Here is a 26,314-nt window from a genome sequence, read left to right on the forward strand (position 1 = left end):
AAAAAGAAAGAAAGAAAGAAAGAAAGAAAGAAAGAAAGAAAGAAAGAAAGAAAGAAAGAAAGAAAGAAAGAAAGAAAGAAAGGAAGAAAAAAGAAAAGCCTCCAGGGCCAGCCCCATAGTGCAGTGGTTGAGTGCTATGCATGGAAAGCTGGATCCCACGTGGTGATGGGGGTTTGAATCCTGGGTCTTGCAGTTTGAAAAACATGTCAGGTGTGTGTGTGTGTGTGCGCACATGCCCAAAACACTGACAAGAAGGAGAAATGGAGCAAAAAGGATTGTGGTGTGACCATACCCGATTATGGATTGCGCTCGCTCGCTCGCTCGCTCTCTCTCGCGCGTGCGCGCACACAAGCTCATGTACCCACTGACAATAAAAAAAAATTTTTTTAATTTTTTAAAGCTGCTCTTTGGGAAAAGGGGGAACAGAGAAAGAAAAAAAAGTCTCAGAAGAGAACTACAGTGCACTTGTTACTAGGTTTTAGCTCTGTCCATATTTGTTTCTTGGATTTTTAGTACCTACCTACTGTGTGGACAGAATCCTAACCTTTTTCCTGGCTTTACGTCTCAAACAAAATTTTCTTAACTTTTAACATTTTGACTCATTAAAGCTACAACTGCTTTTCTTGAAATTGAAGAAAATAATAGTAACGGCAGCCTGAAGACAGTGCAGGAGGAGGGTGGGCAGTGGGCAGGGGGAGGAGCCGGGGGGAGAAGAGCAAAACATTCAATGGACACAAAAGTGGAAAATTGTCTGTTGATAATAATGTGTATGGTAATATCTTTACACCAATATGCAGTGTATTCCAGGCAGAAAAAAATTATTTTGTATGCTGTAAAGTTGTACAGTGATTAAATATTTTTATTTTTTATTTTTGGAGAGGTTTCTGATATAGGATGCATGCGCTCACCAGAGAGACAGAAAGATAGAAAGCGAGAAACCATCCCCTGGGGGGATGGCCATGCCACAATCCCTTCTCCTCCATTCTCCTCTCGGGATCTTGGGCACGCATGCACACGCGCCCGGTGTGACTTTAAGCCACCGGGTCTAGGACTAGAACCATAGTTGATTATGTGGGAGTCCAGCGACATAGCCATTACACCAACTGGTGGTCCCAGTGATGAAATAATTTTTTAAAGAGAAAGCCTCGAATCCACTTGGACTTGCAGTATAAGCAAATAATTTGCAATCATCACCATTTTTGCTCCTCTCAGGATGGACCTAGTTAAGGATTATATAGTATGAAGGCTGGCAGGTGGTGTGGTGGTTAAGGCACTGGACTCCCGCATGGCCGATCACAGCTCGAGTCCCAGACCTGAAGGCTTGCTTTCTCACTCTCTCTCTCTCTCTGGTGAGTGTATATGCCCTACAGCAAATTAAAATCATCATCATAATAAATAAAATAAACAGTTCTTTTTATTTATTTATTTTTTGGGGAGGGAGAAGTTTTTGCTATAGGGCACATGCACTCACCAGAAAGACAGAGAGAGACAGAGAGACAGAGAGACGGAAAGCACGAAATCACCCCCCAGGGGAGATGGTCACGCTGCAATCCCTTCTCCTCCATTCTCCTCTCAGGATCTTGGGCACGCACGCACATGCGCCCGGCATGAGTTTAAGCCACCGGGTCTGGGACTCAAACCGCGGTTGACTATGTGGGAGTCCAGTGACATAGCCATTACTCCGTCTGCTGGTCCCAAATAAACAATTCTTTTTAAAAAGATTATGTGGTGTTCATGTGTTAACGGCTCCTCCTGGACCAAGAGTCAGCTTTGAACCCCTCTTTCCCATCCCAAGTAGACTGGATGAAGAAGGCTGGGCGTCACCCAATCAGAGTGGGTGCAGCAGCACGGGTGCCGGTTCTGCTCTGTGACGAGGGCCTTCAAAGCTGCCTCTCCTCATGTACTCAGCCACCCTCAAACAGAGTCAGCCTCTCTGCTCCTCGTCCTCCAGGCCGTTTAGTGAGGAGCAGCAGGAACTTCGTATTGTCTTCTTTGTTTTTTTTTTTAGAATTATTTATTTATTTTTATTCCATTTGTTATTATTATTTTTAAATTTGACCAGACAGAGACCTTTTTATTTTTTAATGTTTTCAAATGTAATTGATATTGTGTGTGTGGGGGTGTGTGTGTGTGTGCATATTTAATTTTTTTTTTTTTTGGAGAGGTTTTTGCTATAGGGAGTGTGCGCTCCCCAGACAGACAGAGAGAGACAGAGAGATAGAAAGCGAGAAACCACCCCCCAGGGGTGATGGCCACACTGCAATCCCTTCTCCTCCATTCTCCTCTCGGGATCTTGGGCATGCACGCACACGCGCCCGGCATGAGTTTAAGCCACTGGGTCCAGGATGCGAACCACAGTCGAGTACATGGGAGTCCAGCGACATAGCCATTACGCTAACTGCTGGTCCCCTGGGAATTTGGTATTTTTAACCACCACGCCACCTGCCAGCTCCTGCATTGTCTTTTTCTTCTAAGTTTTAAACAGATGACCCAATGGGAGCCTAATTACTATCGACTCCATTACCCGATTTTACTTAGAAAAACCAGTTTAATAAAGCATTCTTCTGGCTTGATATAGTACCACAAAGTTACTTTTGATTTTATTTTTTGCCCGAGCCAAGAGTTACCTGCCATCAGAAATCCAACAGGTCAGGCACAGCCACAGTGGCTCTGGATGCTAAGATGCTGTTACTTGGAGGCTGAGCCCACACAGGAGGCTTGGGTTTGATTCCCAGCCCAGCCTAAGTAGGCTGCAGTTCCAGCCAACTGGGAGGCTGGGCAGGTGGACCGCAACATGGTGGGATCCTGTCAAAAGCCATTTAAAGGGAAGCCAGCAGGTGACATGGTGGTTGGGGCACTGGGCTCCCACAAGGCTGACTGTGGTTCAAGTCCTGGACCTGGCGGCTTGCATTCTCTTTCCTTCTTTCTCGCTCTGTTTTTTTTTCTGTCTCTCTTTGGTGAGTGCACAGACCCTGCAGCAAATTGAAAAAAAAAATAATAAATTGAATAAAATAAATAATTATTTTGGAAAAAAATCATCTGAAGGGCCAGCCGAGGTGGCGCCGTTAGTACCAAACTGAACTGCAGTGCTGGAAGCCACGTGCCTGCTGTGGGTTTGGAAAACGCACGGGGTCGGCAGGTGTGCTCCGGACCTTGGGGAGATGGAGGGCTAGTGAAAGGGCTGACAGCGTGACAAGGCCCCGCTGAGAGCGCTCCTCCTCTCTCTCTCTCATGCACACACATTCTCTATCATTAGTGAAATAAACTTTTAAAAAGTCAATAAAAAAACCAGAGTGGGGCCAGCAGGTGTGGCGGCGGTTAAGGCACTGGACTGCCACAGGGTCAACCATGATTTGAGTCCTAGACCTGGCCGCTTGAAAATCACGCTGGGCATGTGTGCGTGCATACCCAAAACCCGACAGGAGAATGGAGGAGAAGGGATTGTGGTGTGGCCATCCTCCCGGGGGGGTGATTTCTCACTTTCCCTCTCACTGCCTCTCTCTGGCGAGCGCACACACCCTACAACAAACACTTTAAAACAAACGAACAAATAAAAACAGAGAGAGAAAGAAGTCTAACACGTCGGCATGGCGTTTGCTTGATTTTCAAGGGGAACACAATGAGACTATTCCACCTGAGGAACTTCCATATAAAAGCTCACGCCTGCTTTACTTTTCTCTAAGTTTAGATATTCACAGTGGAACGTTTAGAACTCTCCCATGGGCTGGCACAGTGGACTTGCAGGGAGCCAGAGGGCTGACCATGGTTTGAATCCCAGTCCTGGCCACTTGAAAAACTCCCCGGGTACGTGAGTGTAAGTGCCCGAAGTCCTACAGGAGGGAGGAGTGGAGGAGAAAGAGCAGCGTGACCATGCCCCCTCGAGGGTGCGTTCTCCCTCTCCTCCTCTCTCTGACAAGTCCATGTGCCCTCTGGCAATTTATTTTAAAGAAGAACGAGAATTAGAAGCAGAGGAAGTAAAGAACTACCCCACACGGTGTAAAACGCCAGGACGGCAGGAGTCATTGCCGGGGCAGGCCCACCAGCAGGCTGAGGCCATCACAGGAAGGGTTTGCATTCACACCTCCCAGAGAGTGAGGCCTGGGGACCGGAATGCTATCTCGGATTGAGAGTGAGAAATGAGCGGGCGGAAGCACAGCTGTCAAGTGTCACATAGAAGGGCAGGAAAAACCATCAGGGCGAGCCTCCTTGAACCTCCTTCTCGAGACAGCTGCAAGCTCATCGCATGTTCAAGGCACTTCTGTTTCTTTTTCATTGCCAGAGCATGTGCGTGCTTGCCAGAGAGCTGGGGCTGGGGTGGGGTGGGAAAGCACCCCTCCGTGGGGGTGGCCACACTGCAATCCCTTCTCCGTTTCTCCTTTCAGGGTTTTGGGGGTGCATACATATGCACCCATGTCAAGCCACTGAGTATCCGGGATTCGAACCATTGTAGTCGATCACAGAGTTTTCAGCCACCTTAATCACCTCGCCACTAGCTGGCCCTATAAAAGAGACTTCTGTGTAGACTCTAGAGGTCGCTTTGCACAGTCTAGTTACTAGAAAGAATGTTAGAATAGAAATTGGAAGGTCGAGTTTTAATGCATTGTTAGCTGCATGACTTATTACTTTTAAATAATTATTTATTTAATTTTATTTATGGTTAATACTATTATTTTATTTGTTATAGGATACATGTGCTCATCAACAAAGGAGAGAGATGGGAGCAGCAAATGGCATAATGGTTATGTCGCTGAACTCCCACGCAGTTGGAGTTGACTGCAGTTTGAGTCCCGGAACCGGCGGTTTAAAACTCATGCCAGTGCATGCATGCCCAAAATCCCAAGAGGAGAATGAAGGAGAAGGGATTGTAGCGTGGCCATTCCCCCGCAGGGGGGATGATTTCTCGTTTTCTGTCTCTCGGTGTCTCTGGCAAGCACACGTGCCCTATAGCAAAAATCTCTCAAAAAAGAAAAAAACCAGCAGAGGCATAATGGCTACATTGTGGACTCCCATGTAGCCGACCACGGTTCAAGTCCTAGACCTGGTGGTTTAAACTCACACCGGGTGCGTGTGCGTGCCCAAGATCCCCAGAGGAAAATGGAGGAGAAGGGATTGCGGCATGGCCATCCCCCCGGGGGTGATTTCTTGCTTTCTATCTCTCTGTCTCTCTCTGTCTTTCTTTCTTTTTTTTTTTTCTCTCTGTCTTTCTGATGAGTACACGTGCCCTATAACAAAAACCTCTCCAAAAAAAAAAAAAGAAAAAAAAATAGTGTGTGTGTGTGTGTGTGTGTGTGTGTGTGTGTGTGTGTGTGTGTGGCGGGTGGGGGGGGAGGGTGAGTGAGAAAGCAAGCTACCAGCTCCAACCCTTGAACCATGGTCAGCCACGCCACATGGGAGTTCAGCATCTTAATCAGCATGCCACCTGCAGGCCCCTAAATGACTTTATCTGGGTATAACATCTACAGAGATGGCTACCGCTGCCCGAGCGTTCCCGCACTCTAACGATGACCCGGCCTGTGAAAGAACTTGGTAAAATCATGAAGTCCCAGGCCCTGGACACGCCGCGCTCACCCCCTCCCCACCGGCCCTCCCCACCGCCAGCTCCAACATCAAATGCTCCGGGCCCAACACGAGGGCCTAAGGCAGTTACTCTGGCTCTAGGTGGACCCGCACGGGCTGAGCTGTACTTCATTCTTGCTTGCTTTGACGTGAGGACCACTTAGCGACATTTCTGCCAGAATTCCAGATGCCGGTTGACCTGCTTCTGCGGGCAAATCTCCTCTCCTACCTGACTTTTCCAGTTGTTCGGAAGAGGCAAGTGGTGGTTGGGGCCTCCATACTTCTCGTTGTAGTGGATGTAGGTGTTGAGGTCAGGGAAGTTCCGGTTTAGGTCCACTCCATTCGCGTTGTTCCTGCCGACCAGATACCCAGACGTGTCCGGGCCCTAGACAGAAAACGACCAGATGACAAATAAAGATTTCAGACTGAATCCAAAGACCGTCACATAGTTCTGTTTTTCTGTTTTAGAATAATTTGCCAGAGGGTGCACATGCTCACCAAAGAGAGGTGAGGGAGAGAGAAGCGAGAAAGCACCCCCCAGGGGCCGGTTATGGTGCAATCCCTTCTCTGCTATTTCTCCCTCCTGTTGGGATTTTGGCCATACGTGTCTAGAGGGGTTTTCAAGCTGCTGGATCTGGGACTCAAATTGTGCAGCCATGTGGGATCCAGCCACCTTAACCACCATGCCACTGGCTGGTCCATTGTGTAATTCCTTTTAGATTCTTAATCTATCAGTATGTAGCATCTTCTTTAGCTTGTCCCAAGTCCCAGTGGCATGGTACAAGTTTCCCTGTAGACCACATGGTGGAGATAGAGACCCCAGGAGAAACTCTAACAAGAATAGCAGTGGCATGGTACAAGTTTCCCTGTAGACCATACCACAATTAATTTTGTTGGGTTTTTTTAGATAAGAGACAGAGTCTCGCTATGTTGCCAAGGTGGGTCTCAAACCCACAATCTTCCTATCCATCTCCCAAGTAGCTGAGATTACAGGGCCCTACCACCGTACCCAGCTAGTCGCCCATTTTCAGTGTACACTTCGGGGGCTAGAGGTGAAACAGTACTACAACTGGACCCAGTGGGGAGGTCCTGGCTAGCTCCCAGGCCATCCTGTCCGTACTGGGTGCATGTGCCCCTGCACACATGCCCGTGATCTGGGCTGGCGACACTGGAGGCGGGTCACAGTGCGAGGACCTTGGTGAGGGCGCCTGTCTCTCTTTCTCTCTCTCTCTCATGGAAGAAATAAACTTTAAAATTAAAAAGAAATGTCTGTGAAAGTGTACAATCGGGCTGGTTTTGTGGCCTCGTGGTTAAGGCAGTCAACACGTGGTTTGAGTCTCAGCCCCGGTGGCTTGGGAAACTTGCTGGCATGTGTGTGCAGGTCCCAGATCCCAGAGACTGGGAGAGACGGAGGAGAGAGGACTGCGGTGGGACGTTCTCCATGGGGGAGTGCTTTCTCCTTTCCCCCTCTCTCTGGCAAGCACATGTGCTCCAGGGAAAAGGAAGGAAGGAAGGAAGGAAGGAAGGAGACAAAAAAGAAAAAGAAAGAAGGAAGGAAGGAAGGAAAGAAAGAAAGAAAGAGAGAAAGAGAGAAAGAGAGAAAGAAAGAAAGAGAAAGAAAGAAGAAAGAGAAAGAAAGAAAAGCACAGTGGATGTCAGTGTTTGCAGGGCTATACAGCTGTCATCGCAATCCAATTTGAGAATGTTTCCATCACCCTAAAAAGAAACCACATTCCCGTTGACAGTCGCTCCCCGTTTTCACCTGAGCTACGCTGTAGGTAAGCTCTTTCTGTCTCTGTCGATTTGACCCCTTATGTGACATGACCCACAAGTCACACGAGTGGGTCATTCATTAGATGTTCTTCTGTGTTTTTTTTCCTCCCCAGTGGGCATAATGGTTTTGAGGGTCATCCGTGTTGTAGCATGTATCAGTACTTTCTTTCTTTTTTTAACAGTTTTTTTAAATTATTGTTATTATTAAATTTGTTATAGTCACTAGAGAGAGACAGGGAGAGGGAAAGTGAGAAGTCATCCCCTAGCAGGTACAGCTACACCGAATCCCTTCTCCGGTGACTTTGGGTATGCACACACACAATCCTGGTGTGATTTTTCAAGCTGCCGCATCCAGGACTCAAATTTCAGTTGGCTATGTGTAGGAAGGAGACAAAAAAGAAAAAGAAAGAAGGAAGGAAGGAAGGAAAGAAAGAAAGAAAGAAAGAGAGAAAGAGAGAAAGAAAGAAAAAGAAAGAAAGAAAGAAAGAGAAAGAAGAAAGAGAAAGAAAGAAAAGCACAGTGGATGTCAGTGTTTGCAGGGCTATACAGCTGTCATCGCAATCCAATTTGAGAATGTTTCCATCACCCTAAAAAGAAACCACATTCCCGTTGACAGTCGCTCCCCGTTTTCACCTGAGCTACGCTGTAGGTAAGCTCTTTCTGTCTCTGTCGATTTGACCCCTTATGTGACATGACCCACAAGTCACACGAGTGGGTCATTCATTAGATGTTCTTCTGTGTTTTTTTTCCTCCCCAGTGGGCATAATGGTTTTGAGGGTCATCCGTGTTGTAGCATGTATCAGTACTTTCTTTCTTTTTTTAACAGTTTTTTTAAATTATTGTTATTATTAAATTTGTTATAGTCACTAGAGAGAGACAGGGATAGGGAAAGTGAGAAGGCAAGCCACCAGATCCAGCCTTGAACTGCAGTCAGCCAGGTGGGAGTCCAACGCCTTAACCACCATGCCACCTGCTGTCCCCACTTTATTTCTTTTCATTGCTGAATTATACAGATCTATCATATTATCTCAGTCACCGTTTGGTGGCTTACATCAGTTTCCTAGGGCTGCTGTAACAAATTATCATGAACCAGGAGCTTAAAACTACAGAAATGCATTCTCTCACCCCTCTGGAGTCCGGAAGTCTGAAATAATGGCATGGCAGGGTCATGCTCTCTGACGGTCCCCTCTGTCTCTGCTAGCCTCTGTGGGTTAGAAGCAATTCGCGGCAGTCCTGGGCTTGTAGGTGGTACTCAGATTCCCACTTCCACCTCTACAAGGCCTTCTCTCGTGTCTTGTCTCTTTTTTTTTTGGAATTTTTTTTTAAAGAATTATTTTATTTAGCTTTATTATTATTATCATTGTTATTTTCCAGTTTGATCAGAGAGAGACAGAGAATGAGGAAGTGAGAAAGCAAGCCACCAGGTCTGAGACTTGAACTATAGTTGGCCATGTGGGAGTCCAGCGCCCTCAACCACCATGCCACTTGCCAGCCCCTTGAATGTTTTTTACTATAGGGCGCATGCACTCGCCAGAAAGACAGAGAGAAACAGAGAAACAGAAAGCGAGAAATCACCCCCCGGGGGAGATGGCCATGCCGCAATCCCTTCTCCTCCATTCTCCTCTCGGGCTCTTGGGCACACACGCACATCCGCCCGGCGTGAGTTTAGGCTACTGGGTCTGGGACTCGAACCACGGTCGACTACCGCTGGGAGTCCAGCAACATAGCCATTACACCAACTGCTGGCCCCTCGTGTCTGTATCTCTAGCTATGAATTTCTTCCTTCTTCTTAGGACACTGGTCACATTGGCCTTAGGGTCCACCCCAACCTGGTATCACCTCTGCTTAACTTAATTTCATTTGCAAAGACCGGATTTCCAAATAAGGGCGCACCACGAGTTCCAGAAGAACACAAATGCGTGGAGGGGGGCATGCTCTTCAACCGAGTGCATAGGCGTGTGGGTTGTTCCCGTGTCTGGAACACGCACGGCAGTGTCGGGTGATCACACAGCTCTGTGTGGATGCGTGTTCCACGTCCCGTGGGTAGACGCCTACCAACGGAACTGAAGCCACAAGGTAAGTCTGTGGAGGACTTTCCTTTTTCCTTCAGAGAGAGGGAGAGGGAAAGACAGAGAGAAGGTCCTGGACGCCAACCCAGGACCTCTCCTATGTGAGCCCAGCGGTGTGGCCACGGCACCACCACCTGAAGCCCATGTTTGACTTTCTAAATTAAAAGCATTTTTTCTCTATTTATGAAAAGACATGAGCTCACACATGTGTGAAAGAGAGAGGGAGACAGAGAGAGGGAGAGAGAGAGGAGCATCCTTCGCAGGGTCTGGTCACCCTGAGATCCCTGCGTGCAGGTCTCCAGGCTCCAGCCCGTCAGAACTGAGGCACTCACACACGTGCCTAGCATGTTCCAAGCAGATCAGTACCATGTGGCCGTGCGGGATCTGCTCTTTCTTTTCTTTTAATTAGTTAATTAATTATTATTATTTTAGTTTTTGCTATGGGATTTGTATGCTCACCAGAGAGAGAGGGAGAAAAAGTGAGAAACCATCCCCCAGGGTAGATGGCCACACCAGATCCTTTCTCCCCCAGACTCCTCTTGGGATTTTAGGCATGCACACACACCCAGCTTGTTTTTCAAACCTCTGGGTCAGGGACTTGAACTATATAGTTGGCCATGTGGAATCAAGTGCCTTAACCCCGACTCTTTTCGTGAGCAACACATTACTGCTGCATTGTGGACATGGCCCCCTAAGTCTGACTGTTTGAGAAACTGGTAACCAATTTTCCGAAGGGGTTACACCAGGGAAACCTACTCCACCATTTAAAAAAAAAATTTATTTAATTTTATTTATTACTATTGCTATTATTTAAATTTGCAAAGGGCACGTGTGCTCACCAGAGAGAGACAGAGAGAAAGTGAGAAAGCAAGCCATCAGCGCCGGGACTCAAACTGCAGCTGGCCATGTGGGAGTTCAGTGCCCTAACCACCACACCACCTGCTGGCTCCTCTCTCTCCACTTTTAAAAAATTAGGATCCTGGGGCCAACAGGTGGCGTGGTGGCTAAGGGTGCTGGACTCCCATGGGGTCGACTGCAGTTTGAGTCCCGGACCTGGTGGCTTACTTTCTCACTTTCCCCCCTCTCTCTGGCTCTGTCCCTTTCTGGTCAAATTAAAACTAAATAAATAAATGAATTTTAAAAATCGGACCCTTATTTGTCTTTCTTCTGAGCAGTATCAGCTATCCGGCTCCCTTTATTTCTCTGCTCACACTTCAGATGTCATCACTCACGAGCTCACGCATTCACTCAGTCAGTCAACCCACAGTTACTGAGATCTCTCTCACAGATGGGGAAGGGATAACGAGACATTACTCTGGCCTTCAGAGTACACTCTGGGAGGTACATACATAATAATTGACTGTAGAAAGTGCTAGGGTAAGCGATGTTAAAGGGTTCATTCGAAACTGAAATGCCACCTCCTGCTTTGCGTGGTACGGAAGGGAAGTGGTGTCTCTGGAGCCCATGGACCGCGAGTGTGGAGCCCAGACTCTCAGCTGTCCCTGGAAGTGGGGTGAATGGAAGGAAGCCAGGCAGCCAGAAGCGCACAGACACACCGCCACCCTCTCTTTCCAAGTTCTCTTATGTTTCCTACATCACTTCAGACCCGATGGAAGACTTTATCTGGCTTTCCAGTCTGCCGTACATTTCTCTGACATCATGATTTCCTTTACGCCTCCGGGGTGTTCCCACTGCTTGCTCTTTCGCGTCACTGTGGCCCTTTCCTGGCAGTATAGACAAACGTGGGCTTTATCACACACCGCAGGAGGGACTTCCCTAACAGGAGGTTTCCTATTATTGCTACAACAAACTACCACAAACTTGGCAGCACAAGTAGGGCCAGCAGGTGGCATGGTGATTAAGGTGCTAGATCCCACGTGCCTAACTGCACGGTCCCAGTCCCGGACCTGGAGACTTGAAAAACACTCCAGATGTGTGTACATGTGTTCCCAAAATTCCAAGGGGAGAATGAAGGAGAAGGGATTGCAGCATGGCCATCCCTCTGGGGAGTGATTTCTCACCTTCCCTCTCTCTCTGTCTCTGTCTTTTTCTGGTGAGTGCATGTGCCCTATGGCAAAAAATTAAAACACAGGGTCTGGCAGCTGGTGTGGTGGATAAAGGCACTGGATTCCCACATGGCTGACCACAGTTCGAGTCCCAGGCCTGGCAGCTTGCTTTCTCACTTTCCATTTCTCTCTCACACTGGTCAAATTCAAGTAATAATAATAATAATAATAATAATAATAAATAGAATTAAATAAATAAATATATATTTTTTTAATCTAAAAAACAAAAACAAACAGCACAAGTAGGGGGCCAGACAGTGGTACAGCAATAAAATGTTGCTGAGGACCAGCAGATGGCATAATGGTTTTGTCGCTGGACTCCTATGCAATCAAGTGTGGTTCGAGTCCTAGATCTGGTGGTTTAAACTTGCATCCTATAGCAAAAATCGCTCTCGGGAAAAAAAAAAAAACCAATAGGGATGCTTTGCTAGGCAATTCCATATGAAAAGATCCCCAGTTTAAGTCCAGAGACCTCCCTGTACATGCCAGACACACGTTCGCCCACTGTCTGGGGCTGGGTGAGGGCTGGGAATGCACGGCGTTGTCGAGGCCCGGCTGGTGCTGTCTCTGTCTCTGTCTCAGTCTCTGTCTCCTTGGGTCATGGAAGAAAAAAATAAACTTTGAGAAAAACAGCACATGCAAGAGGATTCCATGTGGGAATGCAAGAGACTTGCAAGAGGTCAACTATGTGGTTTGCGTCCCGGACCTGGTGGCTTGAAAAACACGCTGAATGTGTGTATGTGCGCGCGGATGCGCCAAATCCCAAGAGGTGACTGGAGAAGGGATGATGGTGTGATTTGTTACTTTCCCTCTCTTTTTCTCTCTGGTGAGTGCACATGCCCTATAGCAAACTAAAAAAAAAAAAAAAAAAAGAAAAAAAAAAAAGGAATAGCACAAGTTGATTATCATTTCGGGGGTCAGAAGATGAAAATGCGTCTCATGGAACTAAAAGCAAAGTGTCAGCAGGGTCGTATTCCTTCCGAGGGCCCTAGGGGAATCTGACTCCTGGCTCTGCCCGCCCCCAGAGGCCACGCCCACTCCTCGCTGTAGCTCCTTCTTGCGTCCTCACAGCCAGACAGCAGTGCGACATCTTCAGACCTCTCTGACTCTGACCTTCAGCCTCCCTCTTCCCCATTTAAGGGCCATTGTGCTCCAAATTATTGATCCACCCAAATAATCCAGGATATTTTAAGGTTAATTGATTAGCGACTTAATACCTGCAACTTTCATTCCTTCCTGCCTAAGAATATACTATATTCAGCGATCCTGGCGTTTAGGATGTGGACGGCGTAGTGCAGGCGGGCGTTACTCCGTCGGCCATACAGGCAGCTGTAAGGTCTGGTGACCGTGCAGGTCTTCCCCTTACTAACCATGCAGACAGGTCTACTCTGGCAGAGCGCGTAGCTCTGGGAGCCTGAGAACCAGCTGGGTCTTCTCTTGAGTTGGGGTGCAAGACGGGCTCCCTCTGAACAAGAACACAGCAGGAGCCGAGGTGACCGGCTTCCCAGAGGCCTGGCGGGACTTTCTTCAGTCCCTCCCCTACCTACTGTGAGGACTGGGCAGGGCTGCGTTGGCGCCGGCTGCCCCCACTGCGATCCACAGCCCAGGAGAGAGCTGAGCACAGGGAAGCTGCCAGCCCGAGCTTCTCCCATGTCTCCCCGGTGTCCCTGCTCTCGGGAACTCGGGTCCTGCAGCACATTAGTGGGCACCTCTCTGATGGAACAAAGTATACTTTTTTCACTTGTTGAGTCATTTCAGTAGAAGTCATAAGATTTCAAGAGTCAAATCTGTGTTTCGGTCAATATCCTAGCTGTATTCCCTGGTCTGCCTCCACCTACCCCAGCTCTATTCTTAAGTAGATTTAAAATACTTTTTTTTTTTTTTTAAGGATTTTGTTATAGAAAACGTGCACTCACCAGAAAGAGTTAGAGAGAGAGGGAGAGAGAAATCACCCCTTGGAGGGACGGCCACACCACAATCCCTTGTCCTCCACTCTCCTCTTGGGATTTTGAGCTCACACAGACATGTACCCGGTGTGATTTTCAAGCCACTGGGTCTGGGGCTCCAACCGCAGTCAGCCACGTGGGAATCCAGTGTTTTAGCCACCATGTCACCTCCCGGCCCCTAAAATACTCTTTCATATGCCAGGCCCCAAGCCCCTCCTCAACATGCTTAAACATCGCTGTTAAAGGAAGGCAGATAAACATGTGGTTTCACCTTCAATAGGTCCTGGGTGAGATCTGGGACTCTGAATTTTAACAGTACGATTCTGATGCTCAGCCACAGAACAAGTCATTTAAGCTTGTGCAAACTGGCATTTTGAATTTATATTAGAAAATGAAGTAAAAAGCCCGTAGACATTTTTTCTCACCTGTCCCACTTCAAATATAATGAAACCTCTGGGAGACGAGACAGAAGCCAGCAGAGGGAACGCCCGTGCAGACACGCGCTAGCACAGCGTGAGGGCCCTCCGACTGCCCTCTACCTCCAGGGGTGGGGAGAGCCGCTCTCCTCCCCACAAACGCAAACAGGAGTGTGGCGTGGGAGAGAAAGGTACTTAGGTTTCGAAGCTGAAAGTTCAGGAAACGAAGTCTATTTTGCAACAGCTCGTCACATTTGGTATTTTCCAGTTTAGACGTGTTGCCACAGCATTGCCACATTGATCCTCCCGACGAAACCCGAGGTCAGCTGGAAAGGCGCTGACGGGGTAGAGGGCGCCCACGTCCGTTCCCGCCATGCTCCAGGACGGACCCGTGCTGTGTTATATTTCTATATTATATTATATTATATTATATTATATTATATTATATATATATGTGTAATTTTTTGAGAGGTTTTTGTTATAGGGCCCGTGCGCTTGCCAGAAAGACAGAGAGAGACAGAAAGTGAGAAATCACCCCCCAGGAGGATGGCCACACCACAATCCCTTCTCCTCCATTCTCCTCTCGGGATCTTGGGCACGCTCGCACACTCACAGTGTGAGTTTAAGCCACCCAATCCAGAACTCGAACCGAGGTTGACTACATGGACTACATGGGAATCTGGCAACATAGCCATTAAGCCAACTGCTGGTCCCTATATATGGTTTTACCTCTCCGACGCTTTTTCTTTCATTTTAGAGGGACATTTACAGTGGGACATGAGGGTGCGTTGCCTACTGGTCTCTGCTTATTTCTGAGAAAGGCTTAGCCTCCCCTGGCAGCTCCCCTGGGTTCATACCTGGGCCGCAGCCACCTCGTAGCCGTCTGGGTTCATGGACGGCATGATGTGGATGCGCGTGCCCTGCACCAGCCGCGCAATGCGCTGGTTCCCGTTCCGGAACTCCTCGCACAGGAACTCAGACAGCTGCAGCAGCAGCTCGCGGCCCACCACCTCGTTGCCATGCATGTTCCCCACGTACTTGACTTCCGGTTCCACTGCAAGGGGAAAATGCAATCGCAGGAAGAGAAAAGATGCGGACAGTCTGGAAGTACAGCGACCCCTAACCTTGCAAAGGGACCTTCTCCCTCTTTGCCAGTGAAGAATAAAAGGGAAATCTCATGCTTTCATTGGGTCTTTTTCAATAATCTGAGTCCCTTCCTAACCTTTTGCAATGATTAAAACTACAAAAAGCCATGCCCAGGATAATAATGACTAGTCGTATTGAACCCCCATGCTATACCTGGCACTTACGTCATTATTGCTGATCTGCACAGAAAACCTAGGAACTAGGCCTGGTAGGCCCAGGGTGAGAGTAGGGTACTGGGGCCAGAAGAGGTTAGGCAACTTGTCCGGAGGGGCCTAGTGAATGAAATGCGGAGGCCAAAGAGCAGGAGGGATTTATAGTACCTTATGGTACCACTCTGCTTCTCAGACTAATCTTCATTTTTCCTTTTTAAAATTTTTGCCATAGGGCATATGTGCTCACCGGAAAGACAGAGAGACAGGATTCCCCCAGAGGGGATGACCACACCGCAATCCCTTCTCCAGTCTCCTCTTGGGATTTTTGGCACACATGCACACATACCTGGCATGAGTTTAAGCTGCCAGGTCCGGGACTCGAACCATGGTCGACTACAGGGAGTCCAGTGATGCAGCTATTACACCAAGTGCTGGTTCCAAGACAAATCTTTTCAGGGTAAGGATAGTATTTTCTCGAAACTTGCTCTCATAAAGGATTCTAGGTTATAGCACAATAGTTGTCCCTCATCCCATGGAAAATGTAATTAATCTGGGAGAATTAGTCTTAATTATTCTTTTTTTTTTTTTGAGAGGTTTTTGCTATAGGGTACGTGCGCTCGCCAGACAGACAGAGACAGAGAGACAGAAAGCGAGAAATCACCCCCCAGGGGGGATGGCCACACCGCAATCCCTTCTCCTCCATTCTCCTCTCGAGATCTTGGGCACGCACACACACGCGCCTGGCTTGAGTTTAAGTCACCAGGTCCGGGATGCGAACCGCGGTTGACTACGTGGGAGTCCAGCGACATAGCCATTACGCTAACTGCTGGTCCCAGTCTTAATTATTCTAAATTGGTCTTAGTCTTCTTTCCTGCCATGTTAGTTGTTCAGTCCCTACTGGAAGGCTCGGACCATCTCTCCTGCTGGAGCCGCAGTGGCCCCGTCGCTGTTTCTCCCGCGTGGCGGCACACCCTGCTCCTGACGCCTGGCTTCTCCTCTTCCCTCTGCCTGCCGTCTCGTCCTCCCCAATACCAGCATCACGTGCTTCACCAGGCCCTTCAGATCCCTGTTTGGAAGCCACTCGGTGAGAGACCCTTTCCTGAGCATTCACGCCCCCCAATTCCTCCCAGATTCCCCCGTGGCACCCCTCTCTCTCCCAATTGAGTCTCCTCGGGAGCACTTCCTTCCATCTGATGTAATCCGTATTTACCCAGTCTACCGCACTAGAATCCAGGCCCAGAGGACGAGGTCTTTGTTTTACTCTTTGCCATAAACATTTGGGGAATGAAGGGAGGGAAGGAATGAGTAGATGAGCAGCTGTTAAAGGCCTTTGGAGAAAGAGGGATCTGTGGGAGCCAGTGTTACAGGAAAGAACTCCAAGCAAGGCTTCGAATGCCAGAAAGGACAGGGGCACCAGGAAGGGGCCGTGGGGTGGGAGACTAACCAAACAAGGTCTGTTAGCGCCCACAGGCTTCCACGAGGTCACAGGATCTGAGTGAAAGCGAAGCGCCTGCTTCGTGAGGACTTGCTTGTACCAGTAAGGGCTTTCTCTGAAGTAATCATCACGTGGCTGTCGTGGGCCTCTCCTGTGTAATATGCTGAAGCTGTCATGGCCCTAATCCTTTAAGTGTGAGGAATTTTTGTTTTTTGGGTTTTTTTTGGGTTTTTTTTAAAAAGAATTACTTATTTATTTAATTTGTTACTATTAATTTTTAATTTGACCAGAGACAGAGAAAGTGAGAAAGCAAGTCACCAGGTCCGGGACTCAAACAGTGGTTGACCACGTGGGAATCCAGCCCGTAACCCACCACGCCACCTGCTGGCCCTGAGTGTGAGGTCTTTAATGCAGGAGAATGAGAAGATCATGTCAGTACTTAGGAAAATTATTCCGGCATCTGCGTGCCAAATGGAAGGTGCAGAGGGTGGCGGTGGGTAGGAGTTAGGAGACCAGTGACGAGTCTAGGGCCAGCCGGCGGTGTGGTGGCTAAGGTGGCGAATCCTACATTGCCAGCTGCAACGCTGAGAGCCCCAGACCTGGGGGGAAGGACATGCTGGGCGTGTATGCAGCCAACACCCCAAAAGGAGGGAAAAGTGGAAGAGAAGGGAGTGGGGCATGACCGCTCCCGTGGGAGGGGCTTTCTCACTTTCCCTCCATGTCTCTCTCCAGCAAGCACCTACGCCCTCTGTAAAAAATTAAAATGAAAAAAAAAATTAGTGCAATAACTTAGGCAGTTTACGGTGGAGTCCAGGCTAGGGCTGGGGGGTGTGAAAGTGGCAACAGAAAATGTAAGAGGGAGAGAGAGTTGAGGCGGGCTGTTTTCAGGAGGCGCTGACATAACTTGAACAGCACAGCGGCTGCAAGTAACGCACCGGGGAAGCAGACACAGCTGGGATGGCCGTTAAGTACGAGCCCGGGGTGGGACACGCTGCGGCCTCTAAAACGATGACGGAGGTCTACGCTTACACACGGAAGTGCCTTCGTGACAGACCACGAGTTCACAGAAGCGCTTAGAGTGTAGCTGCATTTCTATAACGAGTATGTGTGTGTAAAGGGGGTTCTTAATGCTTAGAGAGGGCCAGTGGGAGGTGTGGAGGTTAAGGCGCTGGATCCACACCGCCAACTCCAGGGCTCAAGCAGCGTGAAGAACACCCCAGGCTCATGTGAATATGTGCCCCAAATCCTGAGAGAAAGACGGAGGAAAGGGATAGACATCCTCCTTCGGGGGTGGTTCCTCACTTGGCCTCTCTGTTTCTGGAAAGCACACACACTCTACGGCAAAAGTCTTAAATTAAAAAAAAAAAAAAAAAGCCTAGAAAGATATACATCAATATGCTAGCAATGGTTACCGGGGAGTGGCAGGATTATCAGGTCGGTTTCATCTAGTTTTTCTTTATCTTATTTACATTTTTAAGTTTATGTTGTAGAGAGAGATTTTTGCTATAGGGCACATGCTCTCCCAGACAGACACAGAAAGCGAGAAATCACCCCCTCCCCCGGGGGGATGGCCACGCTGCAATCCCTTCTCCATTCTCCTCCCGGGATTTTGGGCATGCACACCCACACGCCTGGCGGGAGTTTCAGGCTGCCAGGTCCAGGACTTGAACTCAGGTCGACTCCGTGGGAGTCCAGTGATGTAACCATTAGGGCATCTGCTGGTCATGGTTTTTCCTTCTCTCATTTTCAGAGTTCACTCCAAACACGAATTGCTTTTAGAGTAGAAATGTTTAAACTAACAAAAGTGAGTCGGATGGAAAAGCTCAAGCTCTCCCTAGGGTAGCAAGCCCTGCCACACCGCCACTCCCCCGCAGAGATGCCAAAACCTCGGAGTTTCCTCCCCAACCAGAAGAGCTCATTGTTCCCACCTGTTTCCTGAGCCACTAGCCCCTGAAAAGATAAAATAACAGAAAGAGACAAAATAAGGGTAACGGGAGAGAAAGGGGACGAGAAGGGGGCGGGGAAGACTTGTCTGTTACCCCGAAGGTCTTGGGCACACGGAACCCCCCCAAGGAGGGAGGGTCTGGACCCTAGGGCTGCAGCTCCCAGGAGGGAAGGGTCCGAGGGCAAAGCAGGGACCCGCGTGTCACAGGTTGAGAAGGAGGTGAGAGGTCACGGTGGGCGGCCCCTCGGGAGCTTCCCCATCACTGGACGTGAAAGGGGAGGGTGCTGCCCCCCCAGCTCCGGGGACCGCCCAGCACTTACGGGGCTCATGGATTCCAGGGTAGTCGCTGAACTCCAGCACGTAGAGGTGCCGCCCCTGCACGCTGCGCCCGACGCTGTAGACGCGCGTGATGTGGGGGCATTCGTTGTGCACCTTGTACAGCAGCCGCACCAGCTCGTCGTAGCGGTGGTGGCGGAAGGTCACCGGAGCCGCCAGTTTCAGGACGAGCACGAGGTGCAGCAAGACGGAGAGCAAATCTGACATCTTGCTGGGGTTTTCTCCAAGCAAACCACGGAAACGTGCCCCCCCCGTGTCCAAACCACGGGGCGTCTTCACCAGTTAGAGTCCGAGGGCCGAGAACCAGCCCTCCGAGTGTCCCCGCAGCCCGCACCCGTGGGACAGCTCCTGGAAGGACGTCCCGAGCCGCCCCATTCAGGGCTGCAAATGGTTTCTGGCGCTCCACGACAGCCACGGGTCTCTTGGCCCTCTGTTCTCTTCCTCTGCGAATCCAGGAAAATTCCTTTTGAAAGGGTTTTGCACTTGCACAGATTGGTGGTTTCCCTGGCTCGGGTTTACTGATTAACCGGACTGTAAACAGGCGCTCCGGAGGGCTCTTACAACCCTGGGGTTCCCAGAGAAGTGGAAGAACTTGGTGTGTGCCTGCTCCTGTCGCAGCTGACAAAGGGCACTCTGTCCCTTCCCCAGCCCACATACTGCTGCCGCTCCTCCCTGAAGCACGGCCCTGTCTTGTCCTTGTCCTCCTCAAACATCTTTCAAGAGATACCATTTTTAAAATGAAAAGATAATGCCACGGACTGGAAGGAAACCAGCATAAATCAAGTAACTGAAGAGCCCTAACAGGTCAAGAACGCCTACGGCGTAATAATAAGAGCAACGATCCCGTTTTTTAAAATGGCCAAGGCTGGCCCACAACCTGGTGATGAATGGAGCCAGATCCAGCACGGTTGGCCACAGTTGGCATCCTGGCCCCAGCGGGTTGAAAAGCACGCCAGCAGTGCATGTGTATGGGCGCCCCAGAGTCCCACAGGGTGGAGGGGCGGAGAAGGGATGGTGGCATGGCTACGTCCTGTTGGGGTGCTTCCTTCCTCCCTCCCTCGTTCTCTTTTCTGTCCTTTTTATTTTTTTTTTCTCTCTGGTGAACACACACACACCCTCTGGCAATTAAATAAATAAATAAACACTAAATAACGGGGTCAGCTGGTGGCATGGTGATTAAGGAGGCTGGATCCCACATGGCCAACTATGCAGTTTGAGTCCCGGACCTGGCAGCCTGAAAAACACGCCAGGAATGTGTGCGTGCCTAAAATCCCAAGAGGAGAATGAAGGAGAAGGGATTGCATCATGGCCAACCCCTCTGGGGGTTCATTTCTCACTCTCTCTTTCTCTCTCCCTCTGGTGAGTGCATGTGTCCTAAACAAAATCTCTCTTTCTCTCTCCCTCTGGTGAGTGCACGTGTCCTAAACAATTTTTTTTTTAATCTGAAATATTGGGACCAGCAGATGGTGCAATGGTTACGTTGCTGGACTCCCACATAGCTGACCACAGTTCAAGTCCCAGATCTAGAAGCTTGAAACTCACACCTTTCAAGTCCCAGATCTAGAGGCTTGAAACTCACACCCGGCACATATGCGTTTGTGCCCAAAATCCCAAAAGAAGAATGGAAGAAAAGGGATTGTGATGTGGTCATCGCCCCTTGGGGGTGATTTCTCACTTTTTGTTTCTCTGGCGAGTACACACATCCTACAGCAAAAACTTCTGTTAAAAAAAAGTTTAAAAATCTAAAATATGGGGCCAGCAGGTGGTATAGTGGTTAAGGTGCTGGACTCCCACATGGCCAACCACTGTTTGAGTTCCAGATACAGTGGCTTGAAAATCATGCCAGTAGTGTGTGTGGGCATGCCCAAAATCCTGAGAGGAGAATGGAGAAGAAGGGATTGCAGCATGGCCGTCCCCACTGTGGAGTGATTTTTCATTTTCCTTCTCTCTATCTCTGTCTCTGTCTCTTGCTTCAGGGAGTACACATGCCCTATGGTAAAACTCTAAAAAAAAACAAAAAAATATATGCAAAATATTTGAATTGATATTTCACCAAAGCACATACATGAATAGTTAATAAGTACATTTAAAGATATCGATGTCATTAAAGAAAATTAAAAATCACAAGAGAGATCACTCCATTAGAATGGCTATAATCGAAAGACAATGACGTGTACGGGCGAGAATGAGGAGAAACTGGAACCCCTTAAATTTTGCTGGTGGAAATGTAAAGTAGAGCAGTCACTTTGGAAAACAGTTTGGCAGTTTCTTTTATGTTTCCTTCCACCCATCCTTCCTTCCTTCCATTTTTAAAAAACAGTTATTTATTTATTTTCATTTGTTGTAGTTTTCAAATCCCAAGTCCAAGACTTGAACTATGAAGTTAGTCATGTGGGAATCCAGTGCCTTAATTACCATGCCAACTGCTGGTCCCCTTCCTTCCATTTGTAATGCTCCAGAAGGTGTGTGTTCTTAACAAAGAGAGGGAGAGAGGCAGCAGGAAAGTATCCTCCATGGGGAATGGACACAGCACGATCCCTTCTCCTCTGTCGGGACTTTGAGCACGCACACGTGCCTGGGAAGTTTTCAAGCCACTGAGTCTGGGACTTGAACAATGTAGTTGACTACGTGGGATCCAACTGCCTTAGCCATCAGGCCAACAGGCTGGCCTGGAAGTTTCTGAAAAGGTTAAATATAGGGACCAGCAGTTAGCATAATGGCTATGCCACTGAACTCCCATGTAGTTAACCACGGTTCAAGCCCCAGGCCTGGTGGCCTAAACTCACACCGGGCACGTGTGCCTAAGATCCTAAGAGGAGAATGGAGGAGATGGAATTGCAGTGTGGCCATATCCCCTGCGGGGGTGATTTCTCACTTTCTATCTCTCTGTCTCTCTGTCTTTCTGGCGAGTGCACGTACCCTGTAGCAAAAACCTCTTAAAAAAAAAAAAAAAAGGTTAAATATATACTCACTGTATAACCCAGTAATTTTGCTCCGAAGTATCTACTCAAAAGAAATGAAAACATACAGCCACACAAAATGTGTACATGAATGTCCATAGCAGTATTGTTCACCATAGACGAAAAGTAAAAACAATGCAAACATCCCCTAACTGCTGGATAAACAAAATATGGTGTATCCATATGAGGCAGGAGAAAGCAAGCAAATGGAGGTGGGGAGGGGGCCGGAGCATTGCCTGTGCGGCTAGACAGGGCAGAAAATTCCTCACCCAAGGTAATACAGGCAGGAGATTTCCATATGGGGGGTGTCTAGCTGATTAAGCCACGTCTGATATAGCCAATGAGAGGAATCAGTGGGCATAGCTACATTAGATAGAGCCAATGAGATGAGAACAATCAATGGGCCCAACCAATGATCACCTGACACAACCTAAGTTAAAAAGTTATAAACCTGGGACTGACAGGTGGTATGGTGGTTAAAACGCTGGACTCCCACATGGCAGAGGGCAGTTCAAGTCCTGGACCTGGTGACTTGCTTTCTCACTTTTCCTCTCTCTCTCTCTGTCTCTATCTGGTCAAATTTTAAAAGTGAAAATAAATAAAATTAAATAAATATTCCTTTAAAAAATTATAAACCTCGCAGAACGTAACTGCTGGGCCTTTGAGCTACTCTTCCTCTGACCGCTCAGGCCCGCTCCTACCTCTCAAGAGTATATTTCTGCTTTTACTTAATAAACCACCTTTCCCTTTTGCTAATGGCACGTTTCAATCAATTCTTTGTCCAAAACATCAAGAACCTTTCTTGATGAAAGAACCCGGATATTATCGTAGAACCCATCCCACAACACATACAGTAGAATATTCTTAATAAAAAGGAGCAAAATACTTTGTACAACACAGATAAATCTTTTTTTTTCTTTTCTTTTTTTTTTTTGGAGAGATTTTCGCTATAGGGTACGTGCACTCGCCAGACAGACAGAGAGAGACAGAGAGACAGAAAGCGAGAAATCACCCCCCAGGGGAGATGGTCACGCCGCAATCCCTTCTCCTCCATTCTCCTCTCGGGATCTTGGGCACGCACGCACACGTGCTCAGCGTGAGTTTTAAGCCACCGGGTCTGGGACACGAACCGTGGTCAACTATGTGGGAGTCCAGCGACATAGCCATTACGCTAACTGCTGGTTCCCCAACACGGATAAATCTTAAACATATTATATTCAGTGAAAAAAAGTCAGACACATAAGACCACTGAGTATATGATCCAATTCATATGACACGTTTAGAAAAGGCAAATTTACAAGGGTACTTCAAAGAAAGTTCCTGGGGGGGGGGGCACCAGCAGTTGGCGTAATGGCTATGTCGCTGGACTCCCATGTAATCAGCTACGGTTTGAGTCCCGGTCCTGGTGACTTAAACTCACACCGGGCATGTCTGCGTGCGTGCTCAAGATCCCAAGAAGAGAATGGAGGAAAAGGGATTGTGGCATGGCCATTCCCTCGGGGGGTGATATCTCACTTTCTGTCTCTCAGTCTCTCTCTGTCTTTCTGGAGAACGCACGCGTCCTATAGCAAAAACCTCTCCAAAAAAAAAAAAAGAAAAAGTTCCGGGGTGGCCAGCAGGTGGTGTGGTGATTGGGGTGCTGGACTCCTACATGGCTCAACAATTCTATTCCCTCTCACCCACATGGCTGACCACAGTTAGAGTCTTAGACCTGCTGACTTGCTTTCTCACTCTCTCTCTCTCTCTTTCTCTCTCTCTCTCTCATATGAGCACACATGCCCTGCAGCAGAATTTAGGAATAATAATAATGATAAATAAAATTAAATAAATAATTCAAAGAAGTTCATGGGAAAATGGAATTAAAGTACAAGTTTATTTTAGTACAAACTATTTTTGAAATCTATGCATAATTTTCTCCCTCATATGCATTTTCCATGAACTTACTTTAAAGGAAGAGACTTCTCAGAGGTCTCATTTTTTTTTTTAATTTTATTTATTTTCTTTGTGAGACAGTGTGTGCATGCAAGGGGCGAGGGGGGCCCTCATGCCAGTCAGCAACACCTTCTAGTTCCACGGACCTTGGGCAGGCACATGCCTGGCCTGTTTTCAGGTTGGGGGGGATCTGAACCCATAGTTGGCCACGAGGCTTCCAGCACTGCAGTTCAGTATACTGTCACCTTTGCTACTGCCTCGGGGCTTCCGTGGCCTTTCTGAAGACCTCTTCTTCTTCAGAGACAGAAAGGAGATCAGAGGTTGCCCACTGCTGAGAATGGAAATGCGGAGTGTCCAAAAATGGGCACAGGTTTCTTCTTAGGGCGAGAGACATGGTCTCAAATTATATTTTGGTGATGGGGATGATTGTACAATTCTGTACAAATAGACTGAATTCATTGACTTGGACACTCAGAATAGGCGAATTTTATGGTATGCAAATAATATTTCAGTAAAGTTGTTTTCAAAAGGAAATAAAAGTCCTCAGGGTCGGCAGGTGGTGTTGTGTTTAGGGGCGCTGGACTTCCACATGGCCGACCATAGTTCGAGTTCCGGGCCTGGTGGTTTGTTTTCTCAGTTTCCCTCTCTCTCTCTCTCACTCACTCTGTCCCTGTCTGGTGAAATTAAAGTAAGTAATAATTAAATAGAGTTAAATAAAATAATTTTTAAAAAAAAAAAAAGAAAAGGAAATAAAAGCTCTCAAAATTGAATGCTAATTTATCATACAACTCAACAATTCCATTCCCGGGCACCCAAAAAGAACAAAGACCTGGTTGCAAGAGTGTCCACAGCGGCATTATTCGTAATAGCCGAAGAGTGGCAACTGCCCGAACGTCTAGCACTTGGTGAGTAGACCAGTAAATGCGGTCTCCCAGATAAGGGAGCGCTACTCGGCAATGAAAGCGAACCCATGCACGTCACAGGAGCTCTTCAGAAACACCAAGCTACATGGGAGAAGCCAGCATGAGAACTAAAATTGTACAAGTCCGGCTCCGTGACGTACCCCGCAACGGCACGCGTGCGGGAAGAAGGAGGTTAGCGTTTGCCTGGACCCCGGGCGTTGTTTTGTTCTGTTTGGAGGTTTTTGCCATAGAGTGCGTGTGGTCGCCAGAAAGCGTGCCAGAGACAGCGAGGGGGAGTGAGAAATCTCTCCCCAGTCTCCTCCCAGGATCCTGGGCACGCACGCATGCCTGGCGTGACTTTCAAGCCACCAGGTCCAGGACTGGACCACAGTTGGTCATGTGGGAGTCCAGTGACATAGCCACTAAGCCATCTGTTGGCCCCGCAACTTGTGTCTTTTTAAGGCACGATGTGGTTGGTCTTCATCGCAACAGAAAACAAACACAGCCCAAATACCGAAGTCTGAGACAGAACTGGGGCTCTCGGGGAGGCTGGAGCAGAAAGCAGACCTGCCGACATCCTCCCACAGTTGGGCCCAAATCTCGGGAAGCCAGCCCTGCAGAGGCTGCGTAGGCCCAGAACAACGACCTCTGCAGAGTTCTCTGTGTGTCTGCTCCTCACCCTAATTTTAGGCACTTCCTTCTTTCTGGGCTTTCAGTGTCCTCCAGGCGATCCCAGCCTAGACAGACAGGTCACCATTCTGCCTTAGGCAAATGTCGAGAACACTCCGCAATTCCCCATTGCCATGCCGGACCAGCCAGTTCTTCATTTATGCCTCATAAGAGCCCAGGGAGGAGGGTACTGAAGTGCCCATTTTAGAGGGATTGGCCCAGAGTCACATAACCGGCGAGCAGTGGAGGAGGGCCTGGGCTCCACGTTAGCCAGTACCCTGTTCCACTCAGTGCACTAGGAGACAGGGAGAGCGGTAGGAACCCATCAGAAACGTGAGCACAGAGAAGCACTTTAAAAACTGGGAAGGGCGGGGACCAGCAGTTAGCGTAATGGCTATGTCGCTGGACTCCCATGTAGTCAACCACAGTTCAAGTCCCAGATTCGGTGGCTTAAACTCACGCCGGGCGCGTGGCGTGCGTGCCCAAGATCCCGAGAGGAGAATGGAGGAAGGAGAAGGGATTGCGAAGTGACCATCCCCCCTGGGGGTGCTATTTCTTGCTTTCTCTCTCTGAATTCCTGGCTTCTGCATGCGCCCTATAGCAAAACAAAACAAAACAAAACTGGGAAGGGGTAGAAGGATACGGGGACAATCATCCTCTGTCCTCTGTCACCCTCCCCTAGACTCTCAACAAAGGAGAGAGGAGGTAGGGACAGGAGCAAGGGAAAAGGAGAGAGCAAAAGAGAGTCGACATAGGCAAATGAACACGTCGTCAGCCCAGACACGGTGACCTGCGTTTTTTGCCACAGGGTGCGTGCACTCACCGGGGCGAAATGGAGAGAGACAGTGAGAGGGAAAATGAGAAATCACCCCCCAGGATAGCCCACACTGCAGTCACTTCTCCATCCTCCTCCTGGGATCTCGGGCACACAACAAGCAACTGGGTGTGGGACCTGAACTGCGATCAGCCACGTGGGAGTCCTGTGCTGTAACCACTACGCCATCTGCTAGT

The 26,314-nt window shown here is 48.5% G+C and overlaps 1 protein-coding gene across 2 annotated transcripts in view; it reads right to left on the bottom strand.

Moving 5' to 3' along the window:
* The window catches only part of CPN1 (carboxypeptidase N subunit 1), a 39,161-nt gene extending 19,806 nt beyond the window's left edge, over positions 1-19,355 (bottom strand). The window contains exons 1-3 of one of the 2 annotated variants that reach the window (XM_006157373.3): positions 18,825-19,350; positions 14,684-14,880; positions 5,786-5,941 (exon numbers count right to left, since the gene is read on the bottom strand). In XM_006157373.3, the coding sequence (XP_006157435.1) occupies positions 5,786-5,941; positions 14,684-14,880; positions 18,825-19,047 (576 nt within the window). In that variant the 5' untranslated portion in view covers positions 19,048-19,350. Of the gene's footprint in view, positions 1-5,785; positions 5,942-14,683; positions 14,881-18,824 lie in introns of both variants that reach the window. The other variant, XM_014591170.2, reaches the window with a different exon arrangement.
* Positions 19,356-26,314: the final 6,959 nt, after the last annotated feature.

Source organism: Tupaia chinensis, unplaced genomic scaffold (assembly GCF_000334495.1).
Source record: "Tupaia chinensis unplaced genomic scaffold, TupChi_1.0 Scaffold000539_1, whole genome shotgun sequence".
Classification (NCBI taxonomy): domain Eukaryota; kingdom Metazoa; phylum Chordata; class Mammalia; order Scandentia; family Tupaiidae; genus Tupaia; species Tupaia belangeri.